This window comes from Parus major, chromosome 1, assembly GCF_001522545.3.
Source record: "Parus major isolate Abel chromosome 1, Parus_major1.1, whole genome shotgun sequence".
Taxonomy (NCBI): domain Eukaryota; kingdom Metazoa; phylum Chordata; class Aves; order Passeriformes; family Paridae; genus Parus; species Parus major.
Window position 1 is genome coordinate 29,133,206 of NC_031768.1, and position 24,139 is coordinate 29,157,344.

The 24,139-nt window shown below is 37.9% G+C and overlaps 2 protein-coding genes across 5 annotated transcripts in view; both read right to left on the minus strand.

Moving 5' to 3' along the window:
- IL18R1 (interleukin 18 receptor 1) overlaps positions 1-3,266 on the minus strand; it is a 22,732-nt gene extending 19,466 nt beyond the window's left edge. Inside the window, exon 1 of the mRNA XM_033513297.1 lies at positions 93-3,266. The gene's annotated coding sequence lies outside the window, so the exon portion shown is untranslated. The remainder of the gene's footprint in view (positions 1-92) is intronic.
- Positions 3,267-4,258: 992 nt separating this feature from the next.
- Positions 4,259-23,891, minus strand: IL1RL1 (interleukin 1 receptor like 1). 4 transcript variants are annotated; one of them, XM_015640569.3, is made up of 13 exons: positions 23,781-23,889; positions 21,124-21,326; positions 20,902-21,000; positions 19,965-20,035; positions 17,555-17,756; positions 17,126-17,288; positions 16,883-17,045; positions 14,632-14,700; positions 12,607-12,739; positions 12,361-12,518; positions 10,001-10,144; positions 7,865-8,023; positions 4,259-6,018 (listed from the first exon to the last, which is right to left on the minus strand). In XM_015640569.3, the coding sequence occupies exons 4-13, from the start codon at positions 20,029-20,031 to the stop codon at positions 5,672-5,674; spliced, it is 1,605 nt and encodes a 534-aa protein (XP_015496055.1). In that variant the 5' UTR covers positions 20,032-20,035; positions 20,902-21,000; positions 21,124-21,326; positions 23,781-23,889; the 3' UTR covers positions 4,259-5,671. The 4 variants fall into 4 exon arrangements, with proteins under 4 accessions (XP_015496055.1, XP_015496046.1, XP_015496050.1 ...); XM_015640560.3 differs by having other exon boundaries at positions 19,965-20,040; XM_015640564.3 differs by lacking the exon at positions 21,124-21,326 and having other exon boundaries at positions 19,965-20,040; positions 23,781-23,885.
- Between the last annotated feature and the right edge of the window lie 248 nt (positions 23,892-24,139).

A 24,139-nucleotide genomic window follows, 5' to 3' on the forward strand; every position in this document is an offset into this window, starting at 1 on the left:
CCCCTGAACCCTGAGGTGCCCCCCCGAACCCTGAGGTGCCCCCCAAACCCTGAGGTGCTCCCCGCGAGCACAGCGAGTGATGAGTGACTTACTCAGGAGGCGGAGGGGTGTGTGTCTCTTCCCTCTCGCAGCCTTTCAGGAGAAGAAAAGGCGTAAGGAGGTGATGTTTTCCGCTGTCTTTATCCGAAACGCCTCTTCCTCCGCTTTCCCGCAGAACGCACATTGTAGAACTCTTATTCAAGGAGTGGCGGAGCTAGGACGGAGTGCTATGGACGAGTATATTGGGCTGAGTGTACCAAGTTTTATCTCTGCTACGGCTTCCTCCCCACCTCGCTGCCTGGTTTGAGAATAAGGACGTGCAAAGAGCTAACACTGAAAGGCTGATACTCTGCAAAGACCTCAAAAGACACACACACACACACACACACACACACATACAAAAACAAAACAAAACAAAACAAAACCAAAAACAAAACCATCCCGCCAGAAAGAATTACAAACTAGAGTGTGCAGGAAGAGAGATAAGGCAGAAGATAAGATTCTACACTGTTTTTATGAGAAATGTCCCTATTTCACTGCTATTTTTTTCTGTGCTACCTTCCCCTTCAAGGGGAGAATAATGGAAATTTTCAAGACACGAAACATTTTGCAGCTCTATTGCTGCAAGGTGAGTGTATTCACTTCTAAATAAGCCATCATGCCATTAGTTGAGTTTTGCTTGTTAGCCAAATGTTGGTATGTTGGAACTGTGGTTCCACCAGGGGTTTCTGACGGGCATTTATCTTGTTTGAGTACTGTTCCTAAGAAAATGAATGTTTTTCTGTGTTAATTCCATGGATGTTTTATCTGCTAAGTACTGTGCAGTGATGCACTATACTTGGAAATAAAGTTAGTTTGATAACAGCAGGAAAAAAATCATTCCCTCAGGAATCCTTTTATTTGCATATCACCCTTTTCACCTTCAGAAATTTGCTTGGTGACAGCTACCTTTTGGGTTTTTTACCCAGGACAACTGCTAATGCAAAAGCTCCAAATTTCTACAGGAGGGGACAGTTTAGAGGTAAAACAAGCAGGTCACACTTTAAGGGAGGGAGGGATTACACAGAGCTGGCTTTCTTACATATTTTCTTTGCAGAGGTGAAGTGAAGAAACTCTGGAGTGTCTCATCTCATTTGTTTTCCCTATCACAGAATGAAGCAATATGTCTACAACAATAATTAGACCTTTGGATAATGTAAATCAGCACAATTCCAGGAAAGTAAGCTAAGGATCTAACTATAACTGCTTTAAAAATGTGTAGAAGATACTTTGCAGTGCTTTTGGTTTTATGACTTAGTACCTGATTTTAAAACCTTAAAGAAAGCAGATATCATAAAGATGATAATGATTTTATATGACAGTCTGGAAACTATTTAGCAGCCAACAAATAAAATGGTAAAGTAAAATGTCATCAGCTTTTTAATTTCTCAGACTGTCTTCATAGTGACAGTCTGGAAACTTCTTTCTTTGACTCAGTCTTTTACAGCAATATTTTCCATGAGGTTTTCTCACATTTATTTACTTTCATATTCTTTTTAAGTACTCTCAAGTTTTTGAACTTTAATCTGCATTGCAGAAAGTGCTGTATTCAATTGGTCCTTTCAGCTAATGTCACAGCTAGATCTGTGATATGTGAACATATGTGAAAGGAGAATAAACTTTACACTTTTGAGTTCTCAGACTAATACAATTTTAATGGAGAAGTCATAGTCTGGTAATAGATATGTAACTTGACTAAAAATAGCTACAGCTTAGATTTTAGTTTTGAAAATGTCATGATGAACACAAAATTTTGGAAAACAGATTTTTGAATAAAGCTCTGACAACCTGGCCAGTTAAGAATCAGTCAGAGAAGACCAAATACTTCACACAGTTTTTCACGTCTTCCTTTCCGTCCAGCATAAACTATTCCAAGGTACTAACTGAAAAACTGAAATTATTTCATAAATTGTAATACATCCAAATGGTTTTAACTAACATTTAAACCTGTTTGCTGCTAGGTAGCAATAGTCTTTCTTAAACTACATCTGTTATCTCTATGTAAAAGTTACGTTAATTCTTAGCAGACATTAAGTCATATTCAATAATTTGTCAGCATTATCTTCCCCTGATGTCAAAAAAGCAGGTTACAAACTGATTCATGAGTCTGTTAGAGCCTCATATATTTCTCAGAAATTTTAAAATAGAGAAGTTGGACACTTTCAAACTTTATTCTGCATCACAGCATCACAGGATAATTCAGGTTTGAAGGGACCTCTGGGAGTCCTCAGGTCCAGCCCCTTCTCAGAGCGCACACAAATGAGACGTGAACACTTACAAGGATGGGGATTCCACAGCTTCTCTGGGTACATGTTCCAGCTTTGGAACATGGATATGGTGAAATTTCTTTCCTAATATGTAATATAAATTTCCTATGTCCTAGCTAGTGCCAGTTACCTTTTTGTCCCATCTCTGGCCTCATTTGAGAAGAATCTGGTAACATTCATTCTCTCTGTCTTTTCATCAGATTACTGTAGGTAGAAACAGGGCCTCTTGTCCTCTCCCTGTATGATCTGTGTTCTTGGTGGTCTTCCCTGGACTCCAATATCTCAGTACCTCACTTGTACTGGGGAGCCCAAGACTTGACATAGTGCCCCAGAGATTATCCCACAAATACTGCATTCAGGGGAATAATCACTACATTCTCTTTAGTAAGGTGCAGAGTGCTCACTTTAGTCACAAGGATACACTGCTGAATTTTGTTCACTTTAGTGTCATCCAGGACATCCAGACTATTTCTGCAAAGCTATTTTGCATTTGGTTGACCTCCAGGCTGTGTTGCTGAATGGGTTTATTCTGTTCCAGATACAGCACTTTGCACATGCTTTGGATTGAGCTTTTTGGGTTTTCCATCCATCCATTCCTTCAGCCTGTTGCTGTAGAAAACAGCAACCCTGTGCTCCAGTAGGTAAACTATCCCTCCCCAGTTTGATATTCTGTCTGAAAATTCATTGGTTGTGCAGTCAGTCCCATTGACAAGGTCTTCAATAAGGATATTAAACATTCCTGGTACCAATATCACTCCTGAGGGATGCCTCTAGTAATTAGCTGTGAGCTGAGGTTTGTGTGCTGGTCACAACATGTTAGTTCCACACCACAGGGACTTTGGTCCCTCTATTTTTCTGATCACTTTTGTAAATTTGTCTGTCTAGCAGAGATTGTTTCAAGGACCTTGCTCAATATCCAGTATCCTCCCACTCTCCAAAACACAGTTGGATATGGATGAATTGCATCTAAAACAACAGCTGTAGTTTTTCACCCCTTGTAAGAGTCAGAAACATACACTTGTACATTCAATTTAATATACTATCAATTTTAGACATCGTCTTCCAAATAGGCTTTGTCCAGTACTGTAAGATATTAATGTTACATTTATGACAAATGATAGCTTGCTATAAAAAATCATGAAAACTTCTAAAAATTTCCTTTAAGTGGTCTGGTTCTTGGGCTTCACAACCATGTGAGCTGTAGGAACATCAAATCTCAACCCTAAAGGATTCCTAGCTGGTCAGAATCTCTGAGTGCCTGTTCACCCACGAGAGGGCAGGATGACTCTGCTCTATTAAGAAGTGAAAGCAAATTTGCTCTCCATAGTCCCTTGAGGCGCCAAAACCACAGAAGCACAGGCAGAAACAAAGAAACATTAAAACTCTTTGAGGACAATATAATTCAGCAACAAAATTTCCTTGGCACTCTTTAGTCTAAGCTTAAAGCATCCAAACTGAATCTTTAATAAGCTTTCTATGTTCATTCCTATGTTATTATTTCTATGTTTATCTATTTCTATTTATTCTATTTATTTCTATGTTATTCTAACTCTATTTAAAACTTATCCTGTGATCTTGGAAGTGAATATTCTGTCTTGCTCAGTAGCTTATGTGAAAAATCTTCATAGTTCGTAGCAACAGGCTTTCCTGTTTTCACATATGCCTTAGTATGCTCTCTGTGGGAAGAAATGGTACTGTAGGAATAAACCAAGTCTCACACTGGCATGAATCCATTTTATGAGGCCTCTGCAGAGGCAGTAAGGTCTGTTCAGAGCTGTCTTTAGGAACAGGACCCAACACTGCACACAATCTAATGAGGTAATTGCAAAATGCAACATTTGATGCTTTATAGTTGTGGTGAAGTGAGCACTGAGTGAATGAACAGTTGAAAATACAACTCATTGGTGAAAAACTGTCTGGTTTGCCATAGATCTTTTAATTGAATGCTGAGAAATATCTATACATACATTTTATGCACATTTTTTCTACTCCAAATAGCTATCTGTAAGTCTGAAGATCCATATTCAATAAAAACTTACATTAAAAGGAAAGAACTTGCCTGTTTGCATCCTGGAACAGTAAGTGTTCTGCATCCAATTTTCACTTTTTAAGTCCATTCTGTAGCAAGTCTGAAGCTGAAAACTAAGCCTTCTCTGACAGTAAGAATTTTCTGGGTTTGAAAATCTAAAAAGATTAAAATTTGCAGGGATACCTGTACTAGAATACATCTTGTTCCTGTTCCCCTGAACTAGGAGGAGATTTGTCTCTGACCTTTGCATCTAAGGTTATTTCCTATCAGAAAATATAACTACATATGAGGCCAAAGCACAGAAAAAGGTATATAATTCCTGTTATAAAAAAGCAGTCTATTTTTTCAGTAGCTTAAAGAAATGCTCTCAGTGTATCAAAAGAAGATCCTAAATTTTAATATGTTATTTCTATCTGGAGATAATAATTACAGTAACACCATGATTACTGTACCTGAAAGATTTAAAATTTCCCCTTTGTGTGAGATTCATTTTAATAGATATATAAAATATTTTAAAGTGCATATAAAATATCTTTACATATATTAGTGCATTTAAAAATACATGTTTTGTATATATATAGTATGTATATATCAATTCATTTATTTCCTGTAACAATTCATGTTATATTTATATATAGATATAGACATGTAGATATATCAATGTATTTATTTCCCTTTACACTGCGTTTTTTTACTGCTATATTCACGTCAGTCTCAAAAGACCCTTTAGTGACGGTGTTTTTATTTGTTTAGTATTTTTCCATACTAAGGAAAAATAAAATTTCATCTTGTCAGTATTGTTAAATCAAAAAGGAATGTGTCAGAAAAAAAAAAGTTAACAAAAGCTTTCTTTAAAAATACTTTCTAGTTGCAAAATACACATTATACTTTCTAGTCAAATAATACAGAAGGCATTTATATTTTATCAACTGCTTTAGGAAGATGAAGTAAACCTGCAAGACATTCAGTTAGTCACAATCATAACTTTCTGTTATATATATTATATATAGATATAGATAAATATATAACTATGTATAGAAAGAGTACAGGTACATTTGGCTTTCTGTGGCATGCAAAATTCTCCACACAATCTAGAATTATTTCTTTACAGATCTCTCATACCTATAAAATGTTCCTAGACCTCTTGCATCAATTTACCCCATCACTACTCAATCGAAGGACTAAAAAATGTTCAAAAAACAGAGCCAGACCTCCAGACTGTGCAGTCATGTACCTTCTGAAAGGAAAAACAGCTGTGGGCTTGTAGTGATACTGCAGCACTGTTTTCCAGGACTGTTCACCTGGTGTTAGCCGAGTGTGAGGGCCTGCGTGTCAGTGGCATATGGTACCTCACCTGCTTCCAGAACTTAGAACTGGGTGACTGTGGGTGCACCGTGTGCTCCTCTTTCCATTTGATGGTGCCTTGATGCTTAATAATAAACCTAAGAGATTCCTGAAGCTTCTCGTAAGTCCCAATTGTCTCCATTTCCAGAAGGATCACCTTGGTGTCATTTTGAATGAGGGCATTGTATAAAGCAATGTGTTGATCATAAGCATCTTCTTTAGAATTAATCAGCTGGTGTGTTAGCAGGATGATCAACCGTCTGCTCTTCTGCATCCTCTTCTCGATTGCACTGGCTGCATCTGGCAATGTACAAGAAAATTATGAGACACTGATATTTCTTTTAAAATTCTTTTGAGATTGGAAAGTCCATTTTTATTGCTTAGTAACCAGACCTAATTTCTATCTCACTTCAGTCTGATACATTTTATTTTTTATTAAAAAAAAGACTTTATCTCCTAAACCCCTCAGAAAGGCAAAAACAAAACAAGAACCAACCAAAGAGGATGGGTCAGGCAGAGAAAAAAGCAAAAAAGCACAAAGCACAAAGCTTTCATTTCAAATTATTTGGTATTTTTGGTTGAAACATTATTATTTTCATTGCTTTTAAGTATTGTTAGGAATTTCTAGTCCAGTGACCTAGGGTCAAGTCCAGTAGATCTGACTGTATCAATATTGTGTTTGATCAACAGTCTCCATGTAAGGAATTGTGTTGTACCAAGTTTAATGCCTTAGAGATGATCTAGCAATACTTACCCATGGAAACTAGTCATTAGGAGACTTATGGATGACTTACGTCTAAGAGGCTTATTTCCAGGTGGGGTTAGCATTAACTACAGTTAATTGTCCTGTGTGCTAAATTATAGGCTAATCTGTGCATTGTGTTGGCCTTCACCCTGCAGGGGTAGATCCAGACTTTCAGGACATCTGTGTGTCAGCACAACTGAAGGCGTTTGAATTTCCCACTACCATGCTGTGGAGAGCTGATCAATGCTGCAGTCACTGTGATGCTGGGCCAAAAGAAAGGAAGTGGGAGCCCAGCTGGGGAAATTCAATGCACCAATTATTTAACAAACCAGCTGATTTGCAGATGCATCAGCCAGCTCCATATGTACCCACCCTATTTTCTTTTGCTGGGGGCTGCCAGACCACTGTAAGTGGTGTAAGTTTTTGCCATTGTTAGTTTTGTGAGCTACTGTAGCTCCTTGTGCTGGATCTGGGCATGGTCTGGCTCAACAACTTTTGCAGCTTTTTTTTACCTTCATTTTTCCCAAGGCCAGGCAGCCCTTTCACAACTTTCCAGAAGAGAAGGCATCAAAGATCTCAGCCTCAGCTCAGGGCAGATGAATGACACCTGGCCCAATGCAGATGATTTCAGAAATGCGAAACAGAAAATGCACCAGCTTAAGCTTCTGCTCACTGACAGAAGGAGAAGATCAGTCTACAGAAGAGCCAGAGCACAAGGTAAACAGACAAGTCAGCTCTGGAGGAGAGCAGGTAGCATCTAGGTGGAACCAACCATACATGATAGTGATGTGGAAATTAGCACAGATTAATTAACAAGATTTCATCCTGAAAGACAAGAAAGCAGGAATAAAGCATATCAACTCTCCCCTGAACTAATGCTGGGAATTGTGTGAAGGGAAAACAGAACATGTCAGTGAAAAGAAGCTGAACTTCTCACAACTCTAACACCATCATAAAAGGTTGAAAACTCCTGAGTGATAACAGCAAAGGCATTTCCTTGGCTGAGTTTGTGGGTTTCTCCTCTTCCTTGTCTTGTAGTCAGCCAAGGCAGCTCACACACAGTTTGGTTGTGGCTTTGCCCGGAGAATGGCTGTACAGAGTTAGAATTTCCAAAGAACATGTGTATGCTTAAAAGAGTCACGCTCAGGCTCATGTTTCCAGTGTGTTCCAAGATGATAAGAAGTCTGTGCCCCTTCCTTGTAGCTTGCTTTTCCTAGCACGGAGGAAAGCACAGAGGGCCCTTGTGACACCTGGCCTGAAAGAACACACAGATGGCTGCTGAGGAGATGAGCTGCAAGGTCAGGAATGTAGAGTGGCTTTCTGTACACCTAAAAGGGATGAGAATCACAATTTGCTCAAGCTTGACAAGTAATTCAGTGCATTATCAGATCTGAAACTTACCTTCTCCAGGATATATATCTCTCCCATAAATACACAATTTATATCCACATTTATCTTCTAGAATATCTGGCATGATTTGGTAAACAAAATATTCCACAAAATTAGCTTCACTGGTGTGGGTTTTGGGGTAGATTACATACGCATCATATATTTTCCCATCTATAAGGCAAAACAAGAGGAAGGAGTATTGTGTTAACATGAATTAGAGCTGTCTTTTGCAAAAAGTAGGAGAGAAATAAAAATATCAGTCACTGAAATAGATCTAAGGAGCTCTGGCCAATCTGAATAATGTATATCATCTCATGCATGTTTGGAAACTAATAACTGTTTGATGTTTTCCATGCTCAATTTTTTTGTCCTGTGTGTTTGTAGCTTTGGAGAACTTGGCCTTTGTATTGTGAAGGCTGAATTCCAAAGTTTATGATGTAAGATTTGAATTGATTGATGCATATTAGCATGATACAGTGATGAAACTCAGCATTTGTTATTTCAGTGATAAAATTCACTATTAACAGGCTTTGTATCTCAGCACAAGATATTCCATTCAAATTCTTCCATCGTGAAGATTTTATTCATTGTTCCCACAGCATATAATACTCCTGAGTGGAAAATCTCATTTCTTAGGAAACAGTCTTACAATCAGAACCAAGTACAAAGTATTTATTTCATTCCTTGCTTCATGTCTCTAAATTAAGTTTCCATTACAGCGTTTTTATTCTAATCATGAATATTTCTTTCTTTCTCTCTGGTGGAAATGGCCACATCCTTTCTTTCGTTGCCAAGGTTCTTGCTCAAACCAATCTAATAGATCCTATGAGGAACAGCTGAGAGAGCCAGGGTTATCTGGTCTGGAGAAGAGAAGGCTCAGGTTTGACCCTATTTCTCTCCATAATGATCCGAAAGGAGGTAGTATCCAGGCGAGGATCAGCCTCTCCTCCCAGACAACCAGCAATGGGAAAAGGGGCACAGTGCTAAATTGAACCAGGGGAGGTTTAGGTTGGACATTAGGAAGAATTTCTTCATAGAAAAGATGATTAGGCATTGGAATGGGCTGCCCAGGGTGGTGTTGGAGTCACCATCACTGGAGGTATTTAAGGAAAGGCTGGAAATGGCACTGAATGCCATAGTCTAGCTGACATGGTGGTGTTTGGTCGTAGACTGGACTCGATGATCACAGAGGTCCTCATTGATTCTGTGAATCTGTTTATTTTGTGAATCTGTAATAATAATACAATGTCCATTTCCAGAGTCTGATTAATTTCATCATGAAATATACTTACGTGGAAACTGTCCTAAAAAAGCATACTTCTCTCCTCTTTAATGAGAAGATAAGTAACTAGATAGGCTGTAGATATCTACCATGCAGACATTGTGGTGTGAGTCAGCTTCAGATTAAAGAATTTAAAAATTGTCCTTTTAGCTGGATTTGGTCTCTTAAAAACATGTACCTCATCATGTCATTAGGCACTGCCTGCCTTTCAGCTGCCCCCTGCAGGGGGGTTCAGGTCTCACTTAAGCCCTAAGGCAGCCCCAGCAGGAAGCTGGGGCTAATTTACAGTAAATTAGACAGCTGGACACAGCCACAGACCTCCAGGTCTCATGTCTAAGATGGAAACTTGCAAGTGTGCACTTTCATTTCATACAACTAAATGCAGATGTCTGAATCTTGAGCTGAAAGCAACCAATGAACTTAGATGGGATATCTTCCTCCAGAAATGTCTTCCACATTACTGGTATCTTTTTGGCCTACAAAAACTGTGTTGCTCAAACATATGCTTTTAACATGTTAGTCATCAGGTTTGTTCCTTTGCATTAGAGAGCACATAACAAGTACAGTTAACAGCACTGTAAATCAGATTTTCAAAGTCATTCAGTATTTTATGGCAAATACTTTCATTTAGAAAAACTACAAAACCAGGATTGAATCTCTCTTTTATGTAATTCAGTGCTACAAAACTGAGGAAACAAGGGAATATAAAGCACTTACAGAGCTGTGTATGACTTCTCTTTACTAAAGGTGCAAGAGAAAAGAATCAGGCTCAGGTGTCATGAGTTAGCAACGATCAAATAAATTACTTTCTCTATGATTTGTCATTTTCCCTTTTTTTTAAACTTACTTTCTCAAATCTTACTTACCATCCTTGACTGAGTAGGGCTGGAATATCTCCCTATACAAGAGGACAATATCAACTCGGAAAGACTGGTAAAGGATAACTGAGATTGCTATTGCACCTAGCAGAACCAGAGATCCTGTGATCAGGAGGACATTAGGAAGAACCTCTGCAAAGTAGAGGAATATATTGTTAGCCACAGGGAAGTAAGTTAACCCATGTGCTGAAGCTTTAGCCTCATATCCTTACTTCTGTTACAGTTTTCAGGAGCTCAAAACAGAGATGACAAAGCTTTTTCCTTCCCCAGCTGGCACAACCAACACATAGACCCCTGAACTAGAAGCATATTATGCAGTATATAATTAATATTAATTTTGTTAATCCAGACCTACTTATGCTAAAAAACACAGCTGAAAATGATGTTTAAGGATTTTGTAACTTTTAAAAACTGGTTTGAATACAAACATACAAAACACAAAAAAAGGAGAAGTGTGAACATCTTCATTACACATCTACAAGATGAGAGGCACAAGCAAATCTATAGCATTTCTATTATTCTGAGAAACAAGCAGCATTGCTTTAGCATAAATATTGCTGAGCTTTGTAAGGACTGAGTAAAGAAAACTAAAGCAGAGCACAGCCACTTCTGGACACAGCATAGCTGACACCAACAGTGCTGAGGAGCAGAAGCAGACACCTTGTCAATAGCAGCAACAAGGACAAGGGCACAGGTATCCATACAAAAGAGGCAGCAGTGAAAGCAAGGTCACAGTCAAGAACTCTCACAAACATTTACGAAGACCTATGAATAAAAAACAAAATAAGATTTGTCTATAACCCAATTAGATTCACTGATTCATGGGATGAATACAGAATGTGCTCTCCTTCATCTAGTCTGTAACAGGGGGCCAACAAGGGAGTTGTATTGATAAACCAGTGAGCAGCAGCTGGTACTCAGTTCCCTTCCCTCTCATTGCAAGTGCACTCCCACACTCAGTTACTTCAGTACAGAGCTGGTGTGCTTCCAGCTTCCTCAGCAATGATGCACTCAAACTCACCTATCCAACCAAAACATCTCCTGCCACCTTCCTGCTGGGTTCTATTCTGCTCTTACAATTCACCTGCATCCCTTCTAGTCTAGGCTACAGCAAGGAAATTCATCTAGGCTTTAAAGCCATGATCCTCTAGAAAGTCATGAGCATCAAGAATACAGCAGGACATGGGTCTGTGCACACCCTGTGATCACAGTACACTTGATTTTACTCTTCCCACCACTCTCTTTTAGAAAACCAATCTCTGTTAAAGGTCTTGACATTTACTTTCAAAGTCCTCAAGAAAAGAGAGTAGTTTTAGATTACATATTAGGAAGAGATTCTTTCCTGTGAGTATGGTGAGGCACTGGAACAGGTTGCCCAGATAAACTGTGGATGCCCCATCCCTGGAAGTGATTGAGGCCAGGTTGGATGGAGCTCTGAGCAACCTGGTCTAGTGAAAGGTGTTGATGCCCTTGGCAGGGGGTTTGGAACTAAATGATCTTTAAGGTCCCTTCCAACCCAAACCATTCAATGATTCCATGATTCTTGATTGTTCAGCATATCTGAACGGATGAAAAAGATTGATCACAGCTGTTTCTTGAGCCTTCACAGACAAAATAGCATTTTCTCCAATAGGAATCTGATTCAGATGTGTTGGCAAGAGTGCTTAGGGATCTGGCTATCCCTACTACAAAAGAACATTCCTGTATGAGCTAAGTATTATCCCTGTCCCCACCATTTAATGTCCTGGATTTTCCTTCTCTTTCAGGTACTACTAGAATTTAAAAACAAAACCAAGGGAAAAAAGTGCTACTCACACCTCTGCACGGCACAGAGGGAACACAGTGGCACTCAGAAGATAGTGATTTTGAGGAGGCGATTCATACAACATTCAGTCCAAAAAAGGGCACTACAGTGAAGCAATATAGTAAGGAATGAATAAACACCTGAATAAATAATAAACAAACTGGCAAACCAGGAGCTGAAACCCTTGTTTTTAAATTTTGCCTATTTTCTGCCACAATTTTACACTAGAAACAGTAGTTTGATTTTTCACAGTGGAGAAATATCCTAGGAACAGGATAATCTTATCACAGGACTGATACAGTCACGCTCTGCATATTTCATCTCTTGCTGATACTGTTTAAATAATGGCCCACTCTCTCCCCAACCCCAAGGACTCGGCCACAAGAATTTTGCAACTGGTTTGAACATGTAGGGAAGAAGCAAGCTGGTTTTGCTTCTTATTAACTGAAACTTTTTTACTATCTGAAACAAATAATAAAATAAACTCATCAACATATTTCAAATTAATTGCAAAGTGTAAAGAATCAAAACAAAAAAATCCTACCCTCAGGTTGCTCTTTGAGTTGTAATGTCACCGTGACTCTTGTGTTGTACATTGTGTTCAGTGCAATACATGTGAAATTTGACTGCAGATCCTCCTTTTTTACTTTGGTAATATTCAAAGTGGTCTCCTCATAGTATACTTGCTCATGTCCATCAAAACTAATAGAAAAAGAAAGAGCTGGTAACACTGGTTTCAATGGTTAGGCACAGTTTGCATAGAAGATTATTCAGTGTTATATGCACTTACAAACGAGTTTCTTCATGAAATCTCGAAAAATCAAGGTTTTCCACTGGGATGTTATCCACATCCCATCTGACAGCAGACAGTGGCTGTTTCTTAATCCCCAGGCGGGCCTGACATTTCAGAGACAAAGCAGCACCTAATGAAGATTGAGAGATGTAAACATTCCTTAATGAAATGCTTAATTTTATTTTCCTCATAACATCTTTTTCTACAAATCTTCATACAGCTTGCGAGTTTTGTCATAACAATTTTGATATTTTTCTGAACTTCTGACAAAATGATATATAGAAGAGACAAAAGAAATAGTAAAATTAACTTTTCAACAAATGGGCTAATAACACACCAAGGATTACAAGAAGAATTATTTATTCTTTCTTCTATTATTATTTATTATATATTTATATAAATATAAATTATTTATATATATTATGATGAAGACAATGTACCCTTTACTTGTGATGCATGACACATGTAATCAGCTAGTGAGGAACATAGAAAGGATAATGGTGGTTGACACACAAATGTACTCAGAAATAACCTAATTAAATTTCAGAATATATTATTTTGCATAAGACTTGTGTGTGCCTTATTTTGGATTTTATTTAAGCTGGACCAAAGTACGGTAAACCAGTCCAAGCAAAACTAAAACAGGAAATTACTTACTAAATATTTCCCATTAGGAAATATTTATTCCAAAGGGTCACCATTGCACCAAAAGAAAGTATATAATTAAAACATGTTAAATTGTTTGCATGTAAGTCCGCATCTAAGCAGGTCTTAGATAAGTTATCAAATCTTATGGTTCAGTCATGAACTGGTATTAGGGAGCATGGAAAAAATCCCTTCATTTTTGCGAACTGGAGACAATAGAACCAGCACATCAATTGGGTTTTCAATGAAGAATGAATTTGTTCCATGCAAGCAGTGCCAGAACAATAGGCAGAGCCCACAGAGCACTAGGCACTAACCATTTACTGGAGAAAGCTTGTCCTTGAGCAGAGACAATCTAATTTCTGAGCAACAAAGCAAATGGGGGAAAGAGGGAAAAAAGAATGAGAATGTGAGTCAACTGCTAAGTTCAGCCCCAGCATGTAGCACAGAGAGGGCTGTGGACCCCTGCACTATCTGCTACCAGAGCAGCCTTGCTGTAGGACAGAGGAAGAAGAATGGTCCCACTGGCCCAGCTTCACCCCACTTGCTCTGGCAGACAGACATCCTGGATTACCTATTTAGATTTCAGATGGGTTTAGTCTCTTGCTGGAGCATTCCACCTTTCTCCACTGACTACAGAAAAACACCAGACAGCTCTCACTCCTACCAGAAACACCTTGCACTTGATGGTGCAAGTTACCCAGAATGAATCTGAATCCCTGAGAACATCTATAGCCCTGAACAGAGGGGAGCCAGGAGAAAGCTCTACCTTGTGGGATGTCCGACCAGCTCTGTCTGAATTCACTACCTGGTCCTGTCCTTCAGCCCTCCCAGAACCTTCCAAGCAGACTGCTCTGATCACTGCTAGCCAGCATGGATATGAGACAGGCAGTGCTCCTCAGCCTCAGGGCCAGCAACCAGTTCCTTGCTCTCCTTCATTTCCCAACAGAGACACAGGCACTGTTTCCACATGGGCACTGAAGGCAGCAAGGAGTAGCTCTGGTCACAAGAATAGTCCATCCTTCCCTCTTAGGGGTACCATCAAGCAGTTTTGAGGGATTTAGCCACAGCCCTGTTCGAAGTGGATGGAAGATGTCACCTTTCAGTTGAGATGTAATTGTTCACTCTGTGAATTATCCAAGTTTATCTTGGTGAAAGTAGAACAAGTTATTTCAATCTTCTTAAACTTCACTTACTGTCAAAATAACCCATCAGTTATATTTAACTTCACATCCCTGGGCCTGGAGGCAAATCTGGTGAATGTTATGGTGCAAAACTGTGATGAAAAGTCCCATCATTACACCTTCTTGAAGATATTCATGTTTGCTAGAACATTACAAAATGTTAATTTAACAACAAATTAAAATTTGTACTCACCAAGCTCTGCTTCTACTACGTCTTTATTCTTTGGAAATATGATTTGAGGTGGTAGAAGTGAGTATTTCACTTTAGGAATTAAGGAGGAAAAGAAAGCATGCATTAGCAAGCTGTGAAAACACATTTTTTGTAAGATAATGTTTGTAATCTGTACAATATTTTATGATCACAAAACAGAATTGCAAACTAACAGTGTTTCACATACCTATTGGGATCATCTGGTTTTAGTCCACCAACCAAATATCTCTGGGGAGTATGTACATATTAATATTTTCAGTATTTTCTCCCCATCTATTTAATTTTACTTTTGTACATAGAAAGTAAGGAAAAAAAATAGTTTTGAAGTATTGTTTTAGCTGTCGGGGGGGGGAAAAAGCAAATACTGTTATTGGCTTGTGTGTTTTCTAAGCTGTTTTGGGGTTTTTTTTAAGAGGCACTTGAGAAATTACAAATCTATTATATCAAATAGGTAATATGTACTTTTATGCAGTATCTGAACTACAAACGAACATATTGCTTTTTAACTCTTTCCTCATTAAGCTTTCCCATCTCACGGCACCTCTGTAAAACCTGTATCTCCAAAAAAAATCTGTAGGAACACATTTCAGTCCCTGCTTCCCAGACTGACTGAATATGATAAAATAGAAGTCAGGAGAGAGCCAGTAACTTCCCAGCTATCTGACTATACTGAGTTCTCAGCTGTCAGCATTCAGAGACAGAAAGTCCTCTGGGTTAGCATGAATCTGCAAGGCAACAGGAATGTATATCATAATTCTCTAATATTAACAAAACAGAACAGCTCCACTCATGAGCATACTAATTTAAGGTCTGTCAAAAACTCAAAGAAGTTGTCATTAAGTACTTTGAATTTAGCAAAACCTGGAGCAGATGTGCCAGACCCCACCCAGATTTCACATGTGTTGCAATCTCTTCTTTCTACAAGGATTTCGAAAGAAAATTAGATGAACTTCAAGATCTGCCTGGATGTAAAAAAGTTTTTTTTGTAAATTTTGTAAATTGGAATGCCTTTAGGTCAAATAAAACCCAGAAATTTATTTTGTAACCCAGGAAGAACAGTAGTCCAGAACAGTTAAAGAAGTTTTGATGGAAGTACATTCAAACAAAAATTGTTAGGCAGAGAAGTATCATGTAAAGCATAATTGTGATCATGTAGAGCAACAGGTAGAAAAGGAAGAAAGGCACAACATTTCTCAGCTACTGAACTAGGTCTTTCCTCAAATCTGTCTTCTGTCCAGCTCAGAATAACCAGAGCTAGGTCTGCTACTGAGATCTGGGCACAACAGCAAAAACTGCATCCAAGGCTCCCACACTCCAAGCCTGCATTCTGCCCACAAGCTGTGTGCCTCTCCAGAGCAAAAAGGCCTGCTTTTCAGTCTGCAAATGGACATTACTTCAAACAAACAAATAACTAAACAACAATGAAACAACCACATGAACCAAACTCAAGCTCTCCACCACCCCCCAAGAAAAGGTCTTTCTGACTATTTTTCTACTGATCTGATTGCAGAACTGAAGATACATTTTGAAGTTTTGCAAGTTGATGCAATCTGAAACTGCAAATTGCTGTGTGCCCTTTCCTGACCACCATCCAAATACAAAGCCTCCCTGAGGAAACTGCATCCTAGAGGCACTCCAAAGTCCACAAACCTCAGTCATATTGTCTATGTTCAAAATCACAGAGACATAGTAACCACTGAGATCCATCTATTTTCTATTTCTACATATATCTTGTTCATTTTGTCTTATTCAAGACAAATTTAAAAGTTTTTCCAGTCCTACTATCAAATAAATATTAAATGGTTGAGATGGACCAAGAGGCATTAAGCTGTAGGCCATCAAGACATGACTGATCTAGTGATCACCAGACAATCCTCTCTAGCCATGAAATCTGCTGCCCTCAAAAAGTAGAAAGCAGAGCATTGTGGCATCCCACTGAGGAGATCCTTCATTTCAGAAATGCGCTACCAGAGATCTCTACCAACCACAGAACTTAACCAGCGTCATCAGAATCTTTTAAACAAAAAGCTGAATGAGACCAGACCCCATCTTGGTCAAATCATCTTGGTCTTGATGGCCATCCACAAAATTAATCTAATAAAGCTAATCTAAATCTTAAATAAGTTGATAAAACAAACCATCCAAAACTCTTTTAATGTACAAAAGGAGTTCCTTTTGCTCTTAGTTGATATTAGTCTTTTTATCTTAACAAGCTAGAGAATTACTGTCTTACCGTCACTGATGAAAATTCTTGTTGCTGATACATTAAACACATTTCCTTTATGGGTATAAATAAATTTACAAGTATAATAACCATTATCCTCTGTTCTTGGATTCTCAATAAAGAGATAATTTTCTTTCGTGAAGTATCTCTGTCCCTGAAGAGGTTTGCAGTCCTGGAAAAGAAAAATGTGTTTGGTTTCAAAGAGCTTTTCAGTATTCTGACCTACACTAGCACTATCAGGGTTTTATTTACCTTATACCACTGGACAATAGTAGCATTCTTATAGTTATCAATGGTAGGACAAGCAATTTTTCCTCTTCGAGTGTCATTTGCGTAATGAATCCGACTTGGGAAGCATTCTCCTGGCTTGTATGAGTGCACTTGCACACTCATGTTGTATGACTTTGTGCGATTACTTGAAAAATGGAATAAGGTATGTCAGTAATTGTATTTTTATATGGAATATATTAATATTTATAACAAATATGTGTCATGCTATAAACGTGGATGATTACTGTATTTCAGTCACAGCTGGATTTCAATGACCTGCCATGAAAATAGCAGTTGCAGGGTGAAAACTTACAAAGAAAGTAATCATTTTCACAAATTATAATTAGAATATATCATCAAAATATATATTCTTGCCAGTCTTACACCTTCCACTTTCCATGTGGCACTTACAAATGTGTTACACAAGTGTAGTTTCCAGAATCCTCTCTAGAAATTGGCAGAAACCAAAGAAAATTTTCTATGGAAAACACTCGTGATCCCTCTTCTTCCGCAGGAATTATTTGGTGAGTGTCCATGCGATACCAAGTGGTTTTCACAGATGAATTCCATTTGGGACATTTTATAACTAAAGCCTCACCTTCCATAGGATCAACTGCAAATGAACAAAAGATTAAAATCTCAGATAAATTAAACCTTTGTCCACTGAGACAGAGAGTTTGGTATTCCTGGATCAGTATTCCAGTCATGTCCCTCTACCCTCCTTGAGCCCTCCTTTTGAGAGATGATACATAGCAGGCTTATTTTCACTAGATTGTCTTTCAATAAAAATTTTGTTTACCTTGAGTTATGGAATTATTTGTTTCCAAAAACATTAACTAACGTGCGGGGCACAAATAAACAAATCCCTAGGTTCTAAGCAGAGACACAGTAAAAAATAGGAGGACTTAATTGAAAAACAGTTTTTTCTTACAGTGAGCTTATTATGTAAATATTTTCCTAAAATATTGTTTTTATTCAAAACACAAATTAAAACACAAAGAAAAATATTTGCTTTAATGTAGTCATCTTTCCTTACATCAGTATAATGAATATTTATTTATGCAACAGATGAGTGCTTCTTTTTCTGCCTCTTTAATACAGAGAAATGAAATTGATTTATTTTTTCTTCCTGGTTGATAATAATCCCAGATGAAGGAAGTCTGTAGATTAGATCCTGATCTAATAGATCTGATCTGTAGATTAGAAAAATAAAATAAAATGAAAACACAAAAAACAGCTTCTCTCTGAAGTTCATGAAAATGGTGTGGGGAAAAAATGAAAGCAATGTGATACCCTGAAAGGAAGAATCTGATGAGAAGGTGGGAGGGTGAAAAGATACCAGAAATATTTGAGACAAATAAGAAGTTTAGAAAAATAAACCACATGTGGTCACACATAAGAAACTTGGGAGTAAGACACTAAATTTTCTTTTTTTTTTTTTTTAAGTGAGTATAATTCTACTTTTGAATACTGAAATTGGTCCAGAGAAAATAGAATAAAGCAATTTTGACAAATACTTAAGTGCTCAGGCACCTGAATAGTGTACTGGCCACTGAAAACAAACTTAAATCTGAAAGTTAAATTGCATTCTGAGAAGAAAAAGATGGGAGTATGAGCAAGAATGGTGACAAGAAAAAGACTGAAATTGGCAGAGAAACTGCAGCAGTTAAGGGAACATGAAAATGAGAGTAGATAACCAAACACCTAACCAAAACAGGCAGTGTCTATCAAAAATGACATTTTACAGTGGTGGCTTTAGACATGTAGGTGCACAGATCAGGAGGTGAGAGTCTCTACGTGATGAACACCTGCTCTGGGTCTTTCTAAAGGAGTGGTCTGTCTCCACTGATATTGTCATCTCACTTATTAATTTGGGTCTCCTAAATTAGCCAGGTATAAGTAACCCCAAAGCCATCATTTTAAGTTTTCCCACCCACAAGCATTGCAAAGACACTGGGACATATCGGGGGGGACAGAAAAGGCAGCATTGCCCTGCCAAAGGTGGAACACATTGGAAATACAAAGATTTCTTTGAGGAAAAGTAGTGTGGAGAGGGAAGACATGAAAGAAAGGCCCCATGTAAACTCTATGACATCCATGAAAATCATCTTGGCAAATACTTCAGCAGAATTTGGCATCTTAATAAATTTATTTTGCTTGAATCTTAGCATTCCTATTGTAAAATTGACAATATGGACAAATATTTAGAGGTCATATTTTACATAATTTTTCTGCCAAATGAGTATGTCAGCTAGAGAATAGAAGTACAAGACTGCTGTGTGACACTGTGTCACTGGTCAGCAGTATATAGCTGAGTCACTAACACTGGCCCATCAGAAAGAGTTTACTGTTCTGGACATCCCCCCTGTGCAGGGAAACATTATTGTTACACTGCAATTTTCAATTAACACCCCCAGATTCGAGACATTGAAGAGCTTTTCTATGGAGCACCGATTTACACCCCTGACTCAGCAGGGTGCATATGCATGTGCACTGTTCAGTGCAATTAAAGCATGCTCTTGGAGTTTGTGCCCAGCTGGGACATGCCACCAGCTACTCTCAAATTCTTTCAAGAAGACCCTTTTCTTTCTGCTTGCAGAGGTGACAAGTGGCAGAAGTTGAACCTAGACTTGCTGTCGTAGAAATGGACAGTGTTTGATGCATTTTAATATATATTAAAAGCTTGATTTTAAGTTGTGATTTCTGGCTTGAGGTGAACTCACTAACTTTAAGCTTAAAAATAAAACCACCAATTTGGAAACAGCCTACACATTTCTACAGAACAAACCTTATCAGAAACTATTTTTAAAATGTGACTTACATATTTCAGATGTCATGGAAACCGAGAGGAAGGTAGATAGGAGGATCAAATCTATATTCCCCATCATATTTCTAAACTAGGAAAAAAAAATTGATATCTTAGAATATACTCTGCATTAGTAATGCTGTATCGATGTACATCAGAAAATTGAATGGAAAAGGATATGCACTGATAAACTTCATCATGTGAGCTGCTCTGTACAGTGAGCATGTGTGAGTGCACATAGCAGTGGGTTTGCAGCTTTGACATGGTGTTATTTGTTCTATCATCACTGAAACTACAGTTATAACTTAGTTTAGTGGGAGTCAGGGAATCACTCCGTCACGGTGCTCCTCCGGCAGAAGCCTCTTTTAATTTGCTTGCGCTTTTTTTTTAAGGGAGATAAATGTACTTTGGCATTATCTTCAAGGTCAAGTGAAGACAAATTGTACCTCAGCTTAGAAAGGGACAGATCCTGGATTTGAAAATGTAAACCCTGGTTTTGAATTAAGGTTACATCCTTACATACAATCAATTGCTTAGGTGCACAATACTTTTTTTGTCTTTTTATGAAATGGGAGTTATCTTCAGTGACAGCTTGTCTAGGTGAATGTTTAGCAGTGAGATCAAAGCCAGGTGAGTGTCATAAACAATGCTAAGCTGAAGGGGAACTGACAAAATGGTCTGGAAAGGTAGGTAAAGGAGCGTATATTGTACTTAGCTAACAGCAGCAGGGCAGATCCTGAATCTCACCGATGTTTCCATTTGTATCCAAATGATATGCACCAGCAGTAATTCACACCTCGTGGTGTAGCTCAAGAACTCTCCAGCAAACCCCTTTATTTAAAAAAACTCACCATTTGATCATGAGCATTAAATTGACCTAATCCAGGAATATCTCAGGAGACAGCAGGCATGCAATCCAGCTATACTACATAGCTGTAAGCATTCTACTTACCATTAAAAAGCCTTGAATGCAGTTCTTCACAGCAGATCACAGAGCAGTGGGTTCTATTGTGGTGTATGAGTAAGCAGCAGTCACAGGGTCCTACAGGCACTAGAAAAGTTGTTTTCAAGAGAAATCAGGTTAGAAAGGAAATATCATTTAACTTGCAGATAGTGAGCACAAGGGGAGTAGTGAAAAACAGGCAAGAAATGTAAGTATTGTCGTCACACTTACTGCAAGGAATTTTTATTTCAGTGCCAAAAACTTCCAGACTAAATAAACATTGACAAGACTTATCAAGTACTATGTTTTTGCCAAGTCTGCAATTCAGAGCAAACTCAGTTCTGAGCTTTCAGAAATATCATCAGCTTTGTATTGATACAGAAAGTTTCTTCTTTCAGAAGGCTTAATAATATCCAGAGGGTTATTCTTAAACTCTGAAAAAAAAATAAAAAAAATAGTGTTCAAAAAGCGTGAGAATTTCATTGTAGGTATTATGCAGGGATATTCACAAATCACAGAAAAGATCAAAAAGAGCAGCATCTCAGCATTAATGTCACAGCAAAGCTGATGCCATGTCTTTTACAGGAAGTGAGTGACCACTCAGGAGAAATATATGTGTGAGGATCTATTTGCTTTCATTATTGCTGGAGAAAAGCACCACATACAAGTGCAAATCTACTGACTTCCTTTATTTTAAGGAAACCTTAGGCCAGGTGAACAGATTTTTAGAGGGTACTTTATAACACTAACATGAAGACTTTTGCCCTAGAAGGAATGAAGAAGGTGTTCATGAGTGACCTGGGACTGGACAGACCCTTAGGAGAAAAAGATACGGCACAAAACGGCACAATGAAATCCACAACATCGGCACAGCAAAGCATTCATCTTCATTCATCATTTAGAGCATGAGACTTGTTCCTAGAAGTTATTCCTAACATTACCTGAGACCAAAAATATCTAGAATATTCCTTCTCTACTGGGATCCTTTTCCCACCAAGTGCTTGGTTTTATTCCAGCGACTTATTTTGCCACAACAAGGTATGCCAGCAGTAATATTAACTGCCTTTCTATTTTTTAGAGCGATCTTGTTTAGATAAGTGATACCTCAGCAAGATGACAAAAACTAAACTGATTGATTTTTAAAGAAAAATAATTTCATAGACTGTTTGGAGTCTTTCTGAAATTAGGGTGTTTTTTTCTCATTTGTTATTTTATTTTTAAGTATTTATTAGGATTTTAACCACAAGTAATACCACTTGGAGACACTGACAAGTCCCTTATTGCCAGTGCTATTGCAGCCCTATAAATGGAAGGCTGGTGATTACCAGAAAGTTGCAAGAAGATTTGCTTTCACCATTTTTGAGATACAGATTTTTTCCAGGAAGGGAAACAGCCAAACACTTGCTCTCACCAACTTTTTTAACAAGCACCAGAATGACTCAGGAGTAAGAAATTCATAATTTCCTATCTCCATGCTTGCCAGTTTTTGCAATTAGCCTTCTGCTTATTGAAAAAATATGTCTTTGAGAGACCTTAGACATACTGGGCTACCAGCCTGCACCAAAAGAATGCAAAATATTCCAGCTGAGATCGTCCCCATCAAATTTGATGATTGCTTTACTGATTTTCCCTCCATTTTTAAGTTGCTGTGTATCGCAGCAGTTCAAGTAGGGTTTGGGGGTTGTGTGCATGAATATGTACAATATTCTGTATTGAAAGAGGAGTGTTGCCTGAAAATTCAAAGAGCTCACACAATGAAAAAAGCAATGTGATTTTATTTGCATTTTCCAAAGTCAGTGGTAAAGCAGCAAAGCAGAAAATTATATCAACATGAGCTGAAACAGAGGTTGCAGGTCTAGACAGAAAGGAGCAAGAAAAGGAATGGTTCTACACTGCCTGGCAGCTTCTTCCTATAGCCTAGAATGACTGTGTGGTATGAGTGTAAGCCTCTTAAACAAAAACTTCAGTGTGATGCTAAAAAAGCACTGGATTCAAAATTTGGGATAACTATCTGAGCAGGTCAAAACTTAGCTCCTAATGATCCACTACCAGAGGAAGGTGAGAGAAGGGGGAACCCACTGTGTATATTGCAGAAGCAGTGGTCTGTGGGGCTGAACTCATTGCTTCTCTGAAGGCAAACTGTCCTGATTTTCTTTCCAAAAATCTATTTTCCAACAAAATGTTTATAATGCTGTTTATATAAGTGACAAACATTACCTTGCATAGTAACAAAACCTGGAAATAGTATTGCAATTTCTACCCAAAAAACTTAACGCACTTTACAATGTAAACATACCATGAAAGAGCAGTTCTGTGGGATTTTTTCACTGATATATACACAACCCATACACCTTTTTTGAAATTATTTTCATTCTTCTATCAAACCAGAAAATCCATTCTGACTGAAAACATCCTGTTAAAATTGCAGCAGTAAAACTGAACTTATTCCAGAACTCACATTCACAAGAGTTAACAATTATACTAGCTACAGGTGTATGTGTGAAATTTAGGAATTTCAGTAATAAAGCATGAAATTTCTAGAACTGACATACATATTATTCTTAAAAAATATTTTTAAACAAAAAAATACATATATATGTTAAACACTGAAAAATCAATTGCAGAGTAAAGATTTTCTGTGTCTTTGACCAATTATTAAAAATATACGCCAGGAAACTGATGGCAAAATCCATTTCTACATACACTTCACTACAAGGTAATTTTTTATGTTTGTCCCAACACTATTTGTCTATCATGGAAACATACCCACTATTTTAATCTAATATTATTTCTCGAGATAAAGAAGCACATAAGTGAATTGAAATAAACTTTCTAATCAAATACTTCTATTATTTCTGGTTAAATGACAATATAAAAATTTGACCTACCATTTGGAAAATTCAGAAAGCAGAGAAGTGGCTTGTTCTCTGTGGATGGGTCTTTTGCAGAGATTTCTCTGCTTAGCTTTTACCAGATATTACTGTGAGCTCTTTTTATGTGGCTTGGGCAGTTCATATCTGTAGCAGCAAGATACACAAATGCATTCTGAGACACCTCCCACTGAACAGAGCAGAACATGCAAATTACTGTAGCAATTTACTTTAAGTACCTACAAGAGATAGCATCTCATTATTCCAGCTAATCAGGCATCTTTTACCACTAGCTTAGATTTTTCTTTATTGCAAATTATTCCTTTTTAACACAATTATAGTGCAGTAAGCCTGCTGGCTGGGGAGCATTGAGAGGG

Coding starts and splice junctions, on each gene's coding strand:
- IL1RL1 (XM_015640560.3), bottom strand. Junction 17,757..19,964: donor TTCCATGACATCTGAAATAT/GTAAGTCACATT, acceptor GTTCATTTGCAG/TTGATCCTATGGAAGGTGAG. Junction 8,024..10,000: donor GCCCTACTCAGTCAAGGATG/GTAAGTAAGATT, acceptor TTTGCCTTATAG/ATGGGAAAATATATGATGCG.